At 51.8% G+C, this 17,490-nt stretch overlaps 1 protein-coding gene across 1 annotated transcript in view; it reads right to left on the bottom strand.

Moving 5' to 3' along the window:
- Tnfrsf1b (TNF receptor superfamily member 1B) overlaps nt 1–16,373 on the bottom strand; it is a 32,941-nt gene extending 16,568 nt beyond the window's left edge. Inside the window, exon 1 of the mRNA XM_057784381.1 lies at nt 16,238–16,373. Within this exon, the coding sequence (XP_057640364.1) occupies nt 16,238–16,315 (78 nt within the window). The 5' untranslated portion in view covers nt 16,316–16,373. The remainder of the gene's footprint in view (nt 1–16,237) is intronic.
- Nucleotides 16,374–17,490: the final 1,117 nt, after the last annotated feature.

Below are 17,490 nucleotides of genomic sequence, written 5' to 3'. Positions count from 1 at the left end.
CTGGACCAGTGAGAGGTCCTGACTCTCCTCAGACTCCCCCTGCCAGGCCAATGGCCTCAGCATTAACTTACAAGCTTCCAGCTAAGAGGCAATACCTTGTCCTCAAACCAGGACCAACGCCCATACCTCTTGGCTGGCAACCATGTGGCCCTGTGGCCACATCCTGCCGCCCCACCCTCTTGCCTGAGAACCTTCTCCCGTCACAAGAAGCCACACCTCAGGCTCTGTTTCCTGAAGAACTGAGCCTGAGATGGGTGTATCATTCAATTCTCCAACAACCGCCAACACGGACTATGACCGCCGTATGGAAAGGAAATGGGATTATAAAGAGGGCTTATCACCTGCCTACGGTCCCAGAGCCAGTGACAGAGACTTGAGCCTGGCTCCTGTCTGCCTGTCTTGCCCATGTTGTCAATGGTTGTGCCAAGTACCTCCAATGAGAAAACAGCAAAGTCAGGAATGACAGGGAGGAGGAGCTCAAGAGATGGCTCCATGGTTAAGAGCACTTGCGACTGTTGGAGAGGACCTGGATTCCATTGCCAGCACCCACGTGGCTGCTCACAACTGCCTGCAGCTCCAGATCCGGGGATCCGACTCTACCTCTGAGTCCTACTGGCTCCTGTATGCGTGTGGTGCACACGCACACACACACACACACACACACACTCAGGAACATTTATATTTTTTGCTATTTTTTTAAACAAATAATTATGAAAGGCGGACAGGTGGGAAGGAAAGGAAAACAGTACCCACGTGGCACAGAATCAGCAGTGAGAAACACAAGGCCCTCTCTCACATCCCCAAGGGGCCTGGGAAGCAATAGGCTTCCATCGCACGATCCATAGGAGCTCAATGAACATTCATTGGACCAGTAACCGTGGCAAGTCCCCCTGTCTCTTCAGATAAAGGTAGAGTTAGAGGGGCAAGGTTTCACTTTCTTTTCTTTTCCTTTCCCCCAACTACTGAATTGTTTCATTTGCATGCACTGCATTGTATTGCATTTTTCACTCATAGTATATTTGGGAAATGTAACATTACAACTGAACGATGCAATCGTTTAAATATCATCTCCATTAGAAATTACTCTTATGAAAATGGACTTGGAGCTGCATCGATGGCTCAGTACTTGCTGCTTCTGTAGAGGACCCAGGCTCATTCCCAATGCCAAGCAGCTTGCAACTATCTGTAACTCCAGCTACAGGGGTTCTGATGAATTCTTCTGGCCTCCACAGGTACTTGCACCCACATGTGCACATATATACACTCAAGCACACATACAAATTAATTAAAATAAGCTGTAGATCACAGGCAAGTGTTTCCACCTCTCTGGTCTTCAGTTCCTAACTGAACTCCATGGGAGCAAGAGAGATCCACAAAATGTCCACCAACTAGCCCAGCAACGGCAGTAAACAAGTCAGAGAAGGCTATAACACTGGACTCACCGGGTCTGGATAGACTGGTCAAACGCCCAGGATCAGAGGGCTGTGGCTCTGCCCTCTGCCTTTCCTCCCCACCCCCAGCACTGTCTGGGGAACATCACTAAGCTGCCCTGTGGCCAGTGGCATGGTCTCAGCAGCAAGTGACAATTGTGTTGTCCCCTCAATGTTCTTCCCTGTTCATCACCAAGCCATTCAGTGACAACAGCTAGAAGCCACCAAGGGCCATATCTCAAGAGACTGGGGTTCCCTGATGTGGACAGTCTTGGGCTCTTCTGGTCCTGCCCCTGGGTTCTACATATCTCATGAGACCTCTGGCTAAAGTCCACACATGCCTTCGGAGTGTGTCCCCTCTGCAGGCCACCGCCCAGAACCTGCCCTGGATGAACAACCCAATGCAGGCCCCTTCCTTGCTTCCATGCTCACCCAGTATCCCCAGATGGGGCGGGGGCTCTGAGGCTGCAGTGTGAGCTATGTTACCCAGAGCCAGACAGAAAAGAGATCAGAAGTTGTTACCCTGAGCAGGGGAGTAATTCCAATGTCATTTTCTGAAGGAGAGATCCTCACCCTGGACACCAGGGCCAAGAAGCCTGAACGGAAATGCACCTGCCGTCCTGGCCTGTCTTTGTCCCCCAACAGAGCCATCCTCTCCAGGGAGGTCATGGAGGCAGTTGGGTGAGAAAAGTCTCAGAGTCACCTATGCCGGATACCCAGTCTGAAAAAGTCACTGCAGCTCCTTCTGGACAGGGGCGCACACAGCCAAGTACATGCACACATGTGCACGCACACTATCCTGGCACTTCCCCTTTCTATTTCACAACAAAAGGATCCACTGGGGCTGAGTACCCACTAGAAGGGCGTTCCACACTGCCCGGGGCCTCACTGCCTGTGTCCAAAGCAAAGAAGTGTTGGTTACTCCCTCTATGCCTGCGGGGAAGTCTCTGGGCTAGGGAGTCATACTGCTCAAAAAGAGAAAAGGAAAGATAAGAAAGAACTCTCCCCAGGCATCGAGAATCCTCTGCTGGACTCTATCCAGTCTGGTCATTCCACCCATGGACAAAGCAAGATAAACTAGGAGAAGGGAATGAGGAAGGACACACAGAGTGAAACTCGGGGAACCCTGAACCCCAGAAATTACAGTGCCATAGCTCCTCTTGCACCTACATTCCACAGAATGCTGACATAGAAGGCCTGAGTGTCCCCCACAAAACTCCCAGGCTAGCCTTCCTGGAGAAACTGTCATTAACTAAGTACCTTCTCCCTTCACCCCACCCTCTCCACTTCCTCAAACAGCAGCCTCCCTCCCCACAAACGGGCTGTCGGGCTGTCGGTGGCCTGAATCCTATGGGAACCCTATCCCTGCCAGTACTGGAGTTTATCCCCTCAAGTGTCCTGAGTGGTGGTAACCAGGGGAGCCCCTAATTCATCTGGAGCCTGAGCAGTTTCTAGTGGCCCAGAGGAAGGTTGATTGGCTAGGGGATAACTTCCTGCCAGACCCAGAGGGCCTGATGGGAAAGGGCCTTGCCTCAGCCAAATTGGACTGTGTTACTGACCCGCCCATGGCCTTCAGCTCCTGCCTTCCAGGGCCCTCCTAGTCCCCAGCTTCACTATGAATAAGATCTCTGGTGCTTTCTCCTTGGCCATGTGCGACCCCAGCCCCAGCTGGCATGGGACTCAGCCCTCCCTCAACAACAACCTTGAGGCCTGTTTATTCTTTTGGACAGAGAAAAACAAAACAAAACAAACAAATAAAAATAAAAAACAAAAAACCAAACCACAACCTCGTCAAGGCTAAACAATGAGGAACAGAAAGCCCCTGCACAACGCAGAACGAAAGGTCACGCCTGCATGGGGAGCTCCCCAGAGCCCCAAAACATAGCCCTGGGAGCTGGGCCTCAGGGCCACTACAGTGACCATGCAAACTGGAATGGGGTGGGGGGGTGGGCAGACAAGTCCTGAGATTCACAGGGCTGGGGAGGACTCCAATCTTCTGCTTTGAATTGGAGAAATGCAGATCTACCCCCACCCGCAGTCCGTGGGGTATCTGACACCCAGGAATGAGGAAGTGAACCCAACTGCTCTCAAGCTGTCAGCATGTTTACTTGAGCCAGTTGTTCAAAAGACAAAACCCCAAACAGGGGGTGGAGAGGTGGCCTGTATCTTTAATCCCAGAACTCAAGAGGCAGAGGCAGGAAGATCTCTGTGAGTTCAAGGCTAGCCTGGTCTGCGTAGAAAGTTCCAGGACAGTCAGGGCTCCATAAAGAGACTCTGCCAAAAAGAAGGAAGAGGAGGAGGCACCTCCCATCCCCAAGTCAGAAATGGAAACCTATGGTAAGAATTAAACACCCACTGAACAGATATGAATTAACAATCTACTGTACCTGGTAGACAGAGACTTAAAAGAGGATAAGTGGGTGGAGGTGGATAAAGGAATGGATAGCTGGAGAAACAGATGAATGAAAAATAGAGGGAGGAAGAGATGGAGATAGGAAGGAAGGAAGGAAGGAAGGAAGGAAGGAAGGAAGGAAGGAAGGAAGGAAGGAAGGAAGGAAGGAAGGAAGGAAGGAAGGATAATGGATGGATGGATGGATGGATGGAAGGATGGATGGATGGATGGATGGATGGATGGATGGATGGGTGGATGGATGGATGATGAAGGAAGGATGGAAGGTGGATGATGGAAGGATGGACAGATGGATGAAACACGATGAATGGAAGAGCAGATAGATGGGTGGTGAACAGATGGATAGATACAGAGATGGGGAGATGGAGAGATGAATGGAGGATAGATGGCAAGACCCCGGGCATGAATCTACCACTGAGGCAGGAAGGAAACAAGATGGAGAAGGTGACATGAAGCTACCAGCTTGTGGTAAAGAGTATGTGTCCACCAACACACCCTTCATATGAGCTGGAAGGGCTGGGAAGGTTTAGATCCAAAAAAGGACCTACTGTGGGAGGTGCCATTCTGGGCATGCTCACATGAACTTCCCCATTTTTCTCTCTGAACCAAATGTTGAGATCAGTGCAAGCCTTTGATGGCTTGAATGAGAACTGCTCCCTATGTTCATATGTTTGAAGCTTTGTTCCTAGTTGGTAGAACTGTTTTGGGGAGGATTTGGAGGTGTGGCCTTGTTGAAGGAAGTGTGACATGGGAGGGGGCTTCAAAAGTCCATGTCAGGCAGGAAGTTCTCTCTCTCTCTCTCTCTCTCTCTCTCTCTCTCTCTCTCTCTCTCTCTCTCTCCCTACCCCTGCTTGTGAATCGGATAGAAGCTCTCAACTACTGCTCTGATGCCTCCCTGCCTGTCATACTCCTCTCCGTGATGGTCATGGACTCACCCTCTGAAATTGTAAGCCAGCCCCCAATTAAATGCCTTCATTTATAAATTGTCTTAGTCATGGTCTCTTCACAGCAATCGAAAAGTAACTAAGACAAAGCCGTTTCACAGTGCAGAAATGCGGGATGCAGGAGACTGGGCACTCATTATAGCTACATCCATCTCCGTGGCTCTGACAACTTTATACCACTGTGATCTGTGTGTGTCTGTGTCTGAGGGTGCATGTCTGTTTGTGTATGTGCAGGTGCACACGCATGTATGGGCAGACAGGGAGAGTGAACATGAATCTGCACCTCTCCATGTGTCTGCAGGTGCACATGTGTGTGTGGGTACACATGTAGCTGTCCTATGTGTGCAAATGGGAGTGCATATATAGGGGTATATGTGTGTGAGCATGTGTGCCAGAGTGCAACCCAGGTGGTCTCTTCTTAGCACACACTCCATCTTCATTTCAAGATAAGGTCTCCCTTTGGCCTGAGGCACACAAATCTGGCTAGGCTGGCCACTCAGTGAACCCGAGATCTGCGTATCTCCACTTCCCCAGCACTGGGGTTCCAAGCATGCGCTACCCCTGGTATTTGCATACGGGTTCTAGAGATCAAACTCAGGGCCTCCTGCTTGTGCAGCAAGTATGTCACACCCCATGGTCTTGTCTTGGTTCACAGGGTAGAGAACAGTTCAACGATGCTTCCAGACAAAAGGGCCACCACATTCCAGGGTAAATGAGACAGCTACAGCTGTTGGGGACAGGCAGAGACATCTGTCCTAGGACCCCCCCCAACACACACACAGCTGGAAGCTGTCTTCAAGCACTAAAGAGGCCACATCATTTGCATGGTAAGTGCTGGGGGGCAAGACCTCGGAGGTTTACAGGAGCCCTGCGGACTGTGAGGGTACAGCCACATCAAGCCAGGCTGTCACAGCGACGCAAGGCCTAGGCGGCCAGGCCTGTCAACCATCATGGAAACAAAGAGCATTGGCGTCAGAAAGGACCAACCACATCACAGGTGGGTGGCCCAGGGGTGACACATCCCTCCTCTGTGATAAGCTTCAGAAGTTAGCTGCAGCAGACAGGAAACCCACGCTGGGATCCGGTTCTTAGGGTGCTGCATGCCAAGGTCTCTGCCCCGGGTAACATTGGGTTCGGTGATGGAGAATGCCCCACCCTCTCCATTATCACCTCCTTGAGGCCCTTGGGCACAGCTTTCTCCATCTCCCGAAGCTCACCAGTCTCCTCACTGTTGGTCCCCAGCAAACATCCCTTTGCCAGCAGACCTAAGCCACCTTCCTACTTCCAAGACTGGCCCTCCTTAAAAGTATTCAGGAATGTTGCTGCCCTCAGGCTGGAACAAAACCTCTCCAGTATCTGTGCTGCCCTCGGCTCACCTGTCACCTGACACAGAAACAGAGCATCGGCTCCCACACTCCTCTTCTGCACCCTGACCCCTGCTGCTACCTCTGAGCACACATTCTGCAGAGGAGACCCCTTGGCTTCTTCAGAGTCACCCCCACCGTCATCTCACTCTCATGGAAACCTCTGAGCCCTAGACGGGAGCCACAGATCCCTCCAGGGGCTCCTGTGACAACCCAGAGCTATTTCTATGTTTTCCAGGTTAAACCAGATTTAGGTGAATTCTTTCTTTCCCCTGTGTCGGCCCTGACACCCTACTGTGATCTCTCCTTGAGTCAGAGCCTGGTTAAACTCCCTTTCTCTTCTCCTCCCACCTTGGTTTTGGCACCTACAAAACGAGAACAGTGCCGTGCCCGCCGTACCAAGTGTTGTGATTCAGTGAGCCAGTGCATGTGAAGAGCCGGGTGCTGCACACGGTTGGGGCAAGTATTTAATAGAAGCAAATACAATAAAGCAGAAGACTTCGTTTCCCATTCATTGAGCTGAGTTTGGCTCACATGAGAACTGGACAAAAAATGGACAAGATGGCGTCCCCAGAAACTTAAGGGTGGCATTCAGATCATGGCCTATGGAGTGGGCCAATCAGCCATCACATCTGGGTGGTAGCCAAAGCGTGACCCTGCATCCGGAAGGATGGAAGCCCAGCTCTGGCTGGGGAGAGCAGTAGGCCGGCCCATGAGCAAGCCTAGCCCACTCACGCGCTGGCTGAGGATGGAAGGGCTCCATGCATCTGCATCCAAGGCATCAGACCCGCGCCTGGCTCTCAGCAGGCACCACAAACACCAGCTTTAAATTCACCCCAGTCAGAGTAGGCATCCAGGGTGGCTGTGGCATGGCCGTTCCTGTGGCTGACAGTGAAAGACCCAGAAAAGGCTGGGGTGCAGCTCAGTCGGGAGAGTTTGCCTAACACACACGAGGCCTGTTCCATGCTCAACACTGCTTTAAAGAGCCAGGAATGCACATCTGTAATCCTGCAACTGGAGTCAGCAGCCAGGAGGATCAGACAGAAGTTCACTCTCCCATACACAGTGATTTCAAGGCCAGCCAATTACAATGACCAAAACGGTCACCCAGCTCAGTCTGGGCAGTAATCTTCTATGCAAGATGGAGATAATACGGGGGGGGGGGATGCCCTGACCCCCAGCTTCCTCTCTCTCAACCCTCCCTTGCTCTGCTGTTCTCTCACCTCACTTCAGTCACCACTGCAGCCTCCCGGCATGCCTCCCGGCCTCCAGCCTTTCCACCCCATCTGCCCTTCACACTGTGGCCGGAATGCCAGCTCATCTACTCCCTGCCTCAGGCCACCCCTCCCTCCAAACTGTCGGTGGCTCCCACTGCCTGTCTCCTGATGCGGGGAGTGTGTGGTAGTTGGCAGCGGGCGCTGGGGTAAGGAAGCTTGGCTTTAAGCTCAGACTGCATCCCTAATTAGCAGGTGTCTTGAAGGAATTATTTTTCTGTGGGGTTTATTCTTTAATCTTTAATTATTAATTTATTGTACACATTAAGCATGACTTCTTTCTTGCACAGCTGTTTGTATCTTTGTTTGTATATTTGTTACATCTTTAAAGGATGAGTTTATTTTTATTTTATGTGAATGAATGCTTTGCTTTGCCTACATGCTTGTCGATGTACCATGTGCGTGCCTGGTGCCTGCAGAGGTCAGAGCGAGCCTCGGATCCCCTGGAACTGGAGTTAGAGATAGCTGACCGCCATGTGGGTGCCATGTCCTCTACAAGAGCAGTAAGTAGAGGAAGACCAAATCACCTTCCCAGCCTGTTTTTTTAGTCTTTTTGTTTTGGTTTTTCAAGATAGGGTTACTCTGCATAACAGCGTTGGCTATCCTGGAACTTGCTCTTTTAGACCAGGCTGGCCTCAAACTCACAGAGATTCTCCTGCCTCTGCCTCCCAAGTGCTGGGATTAAAGGCGTGCGCCACCAACATCCCACATGTTGTTTTTAATTTTATGTATATGAGAGTTTTTCCTGAATGTATGTATGTGCCTGATGCCCCAGGAAATCAGTTCTCCTGCAGCTAGAGTTACAGATGGTTGTGAGCCACTATGTGGTTGGTGGGAATCAAATCCTGGTCCTTGGAAAAGCAGTCAGTGCCCTCAACTGCTGAGCCATCTCCCCAGCCCCAGCCTGTTCGTTGTATTTTCAAACAAATAAAGGTCTTTCCCTCTGTAGAATGAACCTGACAACATATTTCCTGGGTCTGATATAAAAACATTAAATAATATACAATAAGGTGTTTTGCAAAATTATAGTTCTTTTTTGGGGGTGGGGGATGGGTTTTCGAGACAGAGTTTCTCTGTAGCTTTTGGTGCCTGTCCTGGAACTCGCTCTGTAGACCAGGCTGGCCTCGAACTCAACAGAGATCTGCCTGCCTCTGCCTCCTGCATGGTGCTGGGATTAAAAGCATGCACCACCACTGCCTGGCTTTTTTTTTTTTTTTCTTAAGACAATACTGGGCTGGAACTCTCCATCTTCCTGCTTCCAGCTCCCAAGGGATTACTTATGCAACCCACCACGCCCGGCCCAGCAATTGTTCAATGTAACTGACATTCTTTCACAAACTGCCCATAGATGCACAGCCTCAAGTGGCACAGCCTCAAGTGTCGCTGTTGACTCTAGCAAACTTCCTGCCCCACACCTCCCTGGTCGCTCCAGCCTCCACCTGGTATCCACTCTATCCACTCATCTCCAGTCTGCTACATTCTGGGACTCAAGGCTGGGAAAGCTCTCCCAGAATCCTTGCACGAGGACAGAATGTGGGGAGAATCAAAAGAGTAACAAGAGAAGGTGGGAGTGTGACCACATGACCAAGCCACGGGGAGGCAAGTGCACAGAGGCCTGATGGGCAATGAGTGGAGATGGCTGGACTCCTGCAGGAGAGACCAGGAAGGAGCAGGACCCAGGCTCATGGCCAGAGGCCTAGGGAGTCTGAAAGGGAACAGCTGGAGACAGCCTCATTAGGAACCTTGGCTCTGTGAGTTGTAGACAGAAGCCAGGGCTATAGGTCAGCTGGGGAGGCCACGCTCTGGGGCTAGCTAGGGCACTGGCAGGGGTTCTGCTAATTGAGCCTACATGCCAGAGCCCTTCCATTAATTCACTGTCCAGTCCACAGCTACACTCCACCCTCTGCTCAAGCTACTGAGCCCCACCCTCCCCACCCCCTCAGCTGCAGGCCTGGATTCCAATGCTGGATTTGAGAGGTCCTTGCTGACCTTAGTCAGGACTGGGGCAATGAAGATTCTGAACAGAGAAGAGAACTAGAGACCCAACTCCTGCCTACAGTGGAAGCCACACCAGGCCTGGGCCCCAGATTCCAAACTCAGGATCCACAACTCTGCCCTGTCCTGAGAGGACAGAAAATGTCTTTCTGGATGGCCCGTAAACCTTCCTCCGTGTCCCTTCCGACTCAGCTCTCAACCTCACCAACTCAGTTCCCTGAACCCCACCGGGTCATTATGGTCCTAAGGCTAAGGTCAGATGAAACCCACACTGACTACCCTGACAAACAGCACACCCAGTAGTGGGGGCCTCCCCATGTCTTGACAGAGGGGCTGGGTTAACCCAGGGCCACAGGTCCCAAAGAGAACACAGCGGTGGTTCCCTAGGCCTCTCAAGGACCCAACACCCGTGAGCAGGTCATTGGGCGCTCAGTTTCAACAGTAGAGCGTACTAACTCGGGCTGCATGCCCTTTTGCAGCCTCCCACACTGAACGTGCGGGCTGGGAGGAGGCCTTCTTAAATAAGGAACAGTATAGCATCCACAGACCTAACCCCTAAAAAGAAGAAACGAAACCTGGTATGGGAGCGCTAACCTTTAATTCCTGCACTTGGAAAGCAGAGACCTGTGGAACTCTATGCATTTGAGGCCAGCCTGGTTGGTCTTCAAAACAAGTTCTAGGCCAGCTGAAGCTACAAAGTGAGATTCTGTTTCAAAAAGCAAGAAGGAAACAGGGTGTGCGGGGAAGACCTTAGAGAGGTCAGGCAGTCTGCCTCATCCTACCCAAGCTGGCAAGAGTCAGACAGAGCTACAGGTGGGAGCATGCTGGTTACCTTCTTACCAGAGCCCTAGCACGGCTCATACTCGGGGTACAAGGAACTCTCTCCCCCTCAACCTCCCGCTGGTGACCTAAGAGAACTTCCTCTTCCCTGGCTCACAGCCAAGCAGCCCAAACCACACTGGTGTCACTGCCAGTTATGACATCACAGGGTATCCAGGTAGAAAAAAAGATGTGGGTCCCAGAGCTGCAGAGCCCCTGTCCCACAGGAAGGGTGGGCCCCAAACCTAAAGCCCCTACCCTGCATCCCAGGACAGGGAGACACACTGTGAGGCCAGAATCAGCATCAAAGTGTGCCCTTCACGGGTGAGGAAGAGCTTCTTCGAGGAAACATCCTCCTCACTAGGGCTTCCTTGAACCTGCAGGCTCCCAGACAGTCGAGCTGCTCACTGTTAGGAAACTCTGACTTCCTCAGCGCCTGGGGACACGCCTTCCCGCTGACGCACGAAAGGTGTTAAGTTCACAACTTCTAAGCCTGTCTGGGACATCTGCATCCCAGCTTTCAGAAAGCTGACTGACGGCAGTCATGAAGTCTTGATGTCAATGGGGCCTAAGACAAGGAAATAATTCCAGCCCAAACAAGAGACTAAAGTGAGCAAGAAGGGCTGGAGAGATGGCTCAGATAAACACTTGCCTACATATAAGGCTAAAGACCAGAGTTAGGCTTCTCAGGGCCCACATGAATGTGGCAGCTAACTATAAACCCAGCACAGGGGAGGTAGCAACAGAGACCCCAGAACAAATCAGATAGCTAGACTAACTCCATCACTGAGCTCCAGGTTCAGCAAGAGACCCCATCTCAATTAAATAAAGTCGAGATGGATGGAGGAAGACAATTTGGACACCCGTACACATAGACATGCACCTTCACACATGTAAACACGTGCAGGCACAACAATCTACATATGTACATGCAAAAAATGAGGGAAAAAAATGAAAGAGTTATCCCTTTTCTCTGCTGAGTCACATTGCTACCATCTCCCACCCCAGTCTTACAAGACATTGAGACTGGTGCTGCTGGAAGGTCTAGGCTCAGAGAGGTATAATATCCTGCACAAGGACACATGGCAAGCCAGTAGATGGCTCTGCTAACACCCAGGCCATGCTCCTTCCTCAAGACTGCTGTCTTAGAAGTCACTTGGGCATTGGGAACTGGGCAGCATCCGTTCAGAAGAGGGCTTCCCCATCTTGGGTCATAAGTAAACAGAATCACACACACACACACACACACACACGCACGCACGCACTCACGCACGCACGGGCACGCAAGCACACATGTAGATGGAAGAGAGTTTAGAGAAAGCCTGCGATCTACTGACATGCAGTGGTTCTCAACCTTCCTCATGCTACGACCCTTTGATACAGTTCCTCATGTTGCGGTGACCCCCAACCATAAATTATTACATTGCTACTTCCTAACCGTGATTTTCCTACTGCTATGAATCATAATGTAAGTATCTGATATGCAGGATGGTCTCAGGCAACTCCCACAACAGGATCACGACCCACAGGTTGAGAAGCACTGCACTAGGGCCTTCTGTACTCCATCAAACATACTCCTCATCACCCGCAAATGACATTTAGCACCTGGCACTGAAGGGGTGGGGCAGAGACTTCCTGACCACATAGCTACTACATGGGGTCCTAGACTCCAGGCTGGCAGGCAAGTGAACTGAGGGGCCCCACCAGGGGGCATGGGGCAGGAAGTAGAGCAGGAAAAGGTGACAGGAAGGAGGTTGGTCTTGGAGTGCTAGGCAGCAAAGCCACTGAGGCAGAAACTTGGGGCAACTGAATATCTGACACCTAAGCTTTGGGGTCCTGTGGCTCCCAGAGAGGGAGTCTAAGCACACTGTGGCCCCCCCGCCTAGCTATGAGCACTGCCTATAAACAAGTCAGGACAGGCTACCTGTGGTTCAAACAGCCACCAGTGGCTTTAAAGCCTGTGAAACACCTTAGTCCAGGCCACCGGCAGGGGAGTGTTTCCACTGTACTGGGGTGCGGGGGCTCAGACCACATACCCACTGGACAGCGGAGTAAGGCTGTGAGCTCTGAGACACTTTGAAAGAGGAAGGTCGCCAGAACCTGGATCAACCCACCAACCTGTCACATTTAGCTGTAAAATGGGGTCACGAGTCACTACAAAGGTCAGACAAATATCTTTGACATTTAGTCTAATGTTTTGGTCGTTTTTCATTTCTTTTTCTTTTTCTTTTTTGACAGTTTCATGAAGTCCTGGGTTGTCTCAGACTCCACATGCACCCAAGGATGGCCTTGAACTGATGATTGTGCCTTGAGTTCCGGGATTAAGTTGCCAGCAAGAGCAACAAGAAATGTAACATGTAACACATAAACCAGCCCTGGTGACAAACCTCCCCTTCCCTGACAAAGCCACCCTGGCTACTCCTCTAGCATTGGGTAGCAAGGACCATAAAGTGTCAAAGTGTCACCCAGCCCTGGTGACAAACCTCTCTTTCCCTCCCTGACAAAGCCACTCTGGCTACTCCTCTAGCATTGGGTAGCAAGGACCATAAAGTGTCAAAGTGTCACCCAGCCCTGGTGACAAACCTCTCTTTCCCTCCCTGACAAAGCCACTCTGGCTACTACTCTAGTATTGGGTAGCAAGGACCATAAAGTGTCAAAGTGTCACCCAGCCCTGGGGATGGAAAAATGCTTCAGGGAGCCACTGGGCCAGGCACCAGGACAATAGTCCAGGCCATTCTTCAACCCAAGAATGCCAGGCAAGTACCTGGCATTATAGCTCAGCTGGTAGAGTGCCTGCCTAGCACACACCTATATAAGTCAGGTGTTGATGGCACACAACTGCAATCCTAGCCCTGGAGCTGTGGAAAGAAGGATCAGGAGTTAGGTCATCCTAACCAACTTGAGGAACTAGGAAGGAAGGAAGGAAGGAAGGAAGGAAGGAAGGAAGGAAGGAAGGAAGGAAGGGGGGGGGAGGGAAGGAGGGAGGGAGGGAGGGAGGGAGGGAAGGAGGGAGGGAGGATGGATGGATGATGGAGAATCTTTGTCAGCCAATTACTTTAAGAGGTGGGACCAAATTAGGGTGTGGCTTTCTGGGTACCCAGAAAAAAACCGCCAGTGAGGCCCAGGTACAGTCTCTCTCTATGGATCCCACTCTACACAGCTGAGCTTGGACTTCTCGTTCCTGTTTTGTGAGTTTGCTCCTTATAATAAAGAAAAATATAATTGCTCTATCTTTTAGCTAACATGGTTATTTCTCAATCCGAGATAATTCAACAGAAGGAAAGAAGGAAGAAAGAAGAAAGGCCAAGCAAATTCTCTCTCCATGAACAGGGAGGTAAACAAAAGACTTGACCCAGGTCACAAGGGCCGTTTTGAGCAAAACCTGCATCTCTAAGGTATGTAACCTTCTGGCAGTGTGGCTCTTAGGGTTCTGGAGGTGGCTTCCCAGAGCTAGGCAATAGTAGGTAGTGTGTGAAGAAGGTACCCATGAACACTGGGAGAATTGCTGGATGGATGGCACTGTATCAGGGGGCCTGGCCACCAGCCCACTGCCATCTGAAGGTTCCAATCACCAGGCTACATCCTCAGTCACAATACAGATGCCCCAGAAGGATGTCAGCCAGTGAACAAAAGACAATGACATGAGAAAGGGAGGAAAGAGCCCTCAGGCTCAGCAGTGCTACGGGTACCAAACTCCACTCCAGTGCCAGCCTGAGATGCTGCAGACCCTGGTCCAACCAGCAAACAGTGGCCCTCAGTCCCGAGACTCCCAGGGGTAGGGATGCCTTATCCCTGATCACAATAAGTGCCCACCTATCCTGCCTTCACATGCATTTATTTGCCAACTAATGAATAGGTGAATTGGGGGGTCCCCATCAAAGAGGACAAGAGCCCCAAGGATAAAGTGAATCTATTGGCCCTAGGACCTGCTCCAATGTACTCAGGACTACAGTCAAGCTACACACAATGTCTCTGAGTCCCATAACAGGGTTAGGAGTGGGAAGTGTGGGGCAATAGCACTGGGAGTGAGGCCAACTTGCCTTCAAATCCCACTTCATCACCTCCCCATTCTGCAGTCCTGGGAAATGCCACAGCTTGTCACACCTTTCAGTGGAACGGTGGAACCCACCTTGTAGCAACAGCTGGAAGGGAAGTTTCAGTGCCAATCTGTGACAAAGCACCCAACAGTGTCTGGCTCTTGAGTGTCCCAAACCAAGAGCTACTGTGGAATTAATCACGAGAAGGAGGAGTACATGGTTCTTGGCACCAAGTCCCTCCCATCTTTAAGGCAGGTAAGACATACAGAGAATAAAGGGTAGCATGGAATCCGTGTTCCAAAGAGCAGGTCGTGTCTAAGTTGGGGGACATGGACAGACCTTTCTGGAGAATTGGTATTTACAAAAGGCTCAGAAGAGGCAAGGCTGTAGAGGGGACAAAACGTGTACAGGGCACATACATGCACACTGGCAGTCACATAGTCATCAGCTTCACAGGGCAATCATAGCATGTGAGCAGCCAGCACAGACACCTTCCTCTGACCTGGGAGACCTGGAAGGTAAGGTCCAGCCCCCACTACTGGGAGCCACAGAGGCTTCGCGGACAGGCAGAGAAAAACATCTGGGCGTGAGCAAGGTCTCTCTGTCAGAGAAGGATTTGTGGGAGTGGGAACAGGCGAACCAGCTAAGAGTCCATGGCAATAGTCGCAGAAGATAGGAATCTAAGTTGACCTGGGACTGGTCACGTAGGGGAGTGTGAAGGAAGTCCCTCCAGTCACTCCAGCACTCTACCTGAGTCCCACGGGGCCTTGCGCTGACCTTCCCTGGTCCCAGGGACAGGCCCAAGCTCAGTACTCAAAGATCTGTTCTTCCTTGGAGTTCAGACAGAGCACAATCCCCAGTCGGGCTGGTGACCACAGCCATGCATATTCAAACCCAGCTCTCAGAACTGGGACCATCCTGATATGGAGTCCATCCCTGATACCTCCGAGGACCAGCATCCATTGCGGATGGGTCCATTCCTTTCAGCCCCGAGAACAGTCAACCATCTTGAGCCATTGAATCACTTCATGACACCGCAGAAGCCACCTCCCACTTTCCTCTCCTGCAGGTAAATACCCTCTATCCATCCGGGTGGGCTCCGTAGGCAGAAAGCTTGCCCAACAGCCCAGCTGGGGAGCGAAGCAAAGACATATCCTGTGCTGCGAGCTTCCTCCATTTCTCCGGGTCTCGCTTCCCGTACCCCAAATCTGTGTTTCCTTTACCCTGTCTTACCCACCACGGAGACAGGAAGGGGGAAAAATTAAGAGACCACTCTGTAGACTTGACCTCGTTCCTGTGTAAGTAATGAGAATACTGGCTACTTGGGTCTTTCCTCTCTCCATTTTCCTGGGGCTCCTTGGGTAGCTGCCCTCGCCTCCACTGTCCCCAGCACACACAGAACATTCTGAAATGGCCCCTGAACAAACAGGCGGATCCTTGGAAGGGTTCTCTTAAGTGGCAGAGAAGTGACTCACTGCCCAACTGTCTATTATGCGCCTACTTAGACTCCTGGCCCGGACGACAACTAGCAGACCCGGTAATTCTAAGAAAGAGATTAACCATGGCCCAGAGAAGGAAGTCTTCAGAATAGGCAACGCGCTCGGACAGTGGGGCAGTGACCCCGGTAGAGTCCTTCCCGCCTCAAGCGTGCAGGACAGAAGGGACTTCGAAGCGTCACAGAAATGAACGGTACTCCCGAGCCTGGCTGGGGGTTACCCAAGCCCTGGCCGCGCTCGTGTAGAGAACCACAGTGCATTTCTGGAACCTAAGGCTGCCGGGACCCGAATTCCACCCCAGGCTCCCAATGTGCCAGGCTTCTGGTCCCCGGTTACTCCCCAGGGGAGCGTGGCGCGTGTCGGCTGGGGATGGGACAGCGCGAGCTGTCCCGGAATTGTGGTGTTGCCACGATGGGCACTGCGTAATGCGCTGCTTCCCCGCCCCCCGTGACCCTGAGAGTCACCCACCTGGGCGGGCACAGTGTGCCCGACGGCCCACAGCTGCAGTTCGATGACCAGAGCGACCCAGAGGGTGGAGGGCGCCATAGGGGCGGCAGTGGCTCCCGCCCTTGAGGCTGGAGCTCTAGTGGCTCCTCTGCGCTCTAGCTGGTGACTGAAAGCGAAAGCCCCAGGCCGGGAGCTAGGGCAGACCATGGGGGTGGGGGAGTGGAGGCGGGAAGGGGCGGGGCCACGGGCCTGAAGACACGCCCCCTCGCAGAGTCCTCTGCTGGCCCTGGGCACCTCCACCTGGACTCCCCTAGCGGCTCAGGGGCTCTTTTCCTCCCGCATCTCTTCCAGCCCGGAGTGACTCGGTCTCTCTCCTTCGAGTCACCTTTCCAGTGAAGAGCAAGACTGACACTGGAGATAGATGCCCATTGGCTTTGCAACTGGCTGCCCAGGTTGGGCCTCCCCTCAGCTGATCTGCCTCTGGTTACTCGGTTCAAATCTCATCGACTCCCCACTCTCAGTCGTAGGACCCTGGGGAAAACAGTCCCAAAGTTGATGCCCCGCTCTGGGGAACCAAAGGATCTTAGATCATGCATTCACTTAGACCCTGGACCAGTGGTTCTCAACCCTAATGTTGCGACCCTTTAATACATTTCTTCATGTCGTGGTGACCCCCAACCATAAAATGATTTTCGTTGCTACTTCATAATTGTAATTTTGCTAGTGTTATGAATCATGATGTGACAGGCAGGATGTCTGATACGCGAACCGCAGGTTGAGAACCACTGCTCCAGAGCCAGACTATGTGACTATTTGCATCTTTTCAGAGCTTATTAATATAAGCTATATTCTATGGCCCCGTCACAATGTACAGCATTGCATAGGTACAGCTCTTTTTAAAACGTTTCGTTTGTTCAAGTTCCCTTGAACATGCTTGGAGCCTTGGGCAAGAACAGACCCCCATCAGAGCGCTCATGCTAGCTACCACCTGAGTACCAGCCCCAAAGTCAGCATGTGTTCCTCCAGCCCCGAACAAGGTGAGGGGGGATGGGCAGCAAGACAGGTGACTACTCTGCCCCCCTCCTTATACACACCCTTCCACTGTAGGCTGACAGGAGCAAGCCCTGCAGCCACTGGCCCTTGGGAGAGCAACCCGAAGGACGGTACTTCTAGGTGCTGGGGAAGAAACTGGGAAGTGACCTTCTTGGGATGGAAAATCCCACCTGATGGTCAGGAACCTGGGAAATCACCTAGTGACCGCATGTTTCTGAGAC

This window comes from Chionomys nivalis, chromosome 11, assembly GCF_950005125.1.
Source record: "Chionomys nivalis chromosome 11, mChiNiv1.1, whole genome shotgun sequence".
Taxonomy (NCBI): Eukaryota; Metazoa; Chordata; class Mammalia; order Rodentia; family Cricetidae; genus Chionomys; species Chionomys nivalis.
This window is presented reverse-complemented; position numbering and strand designations above follow the sequence as displayed.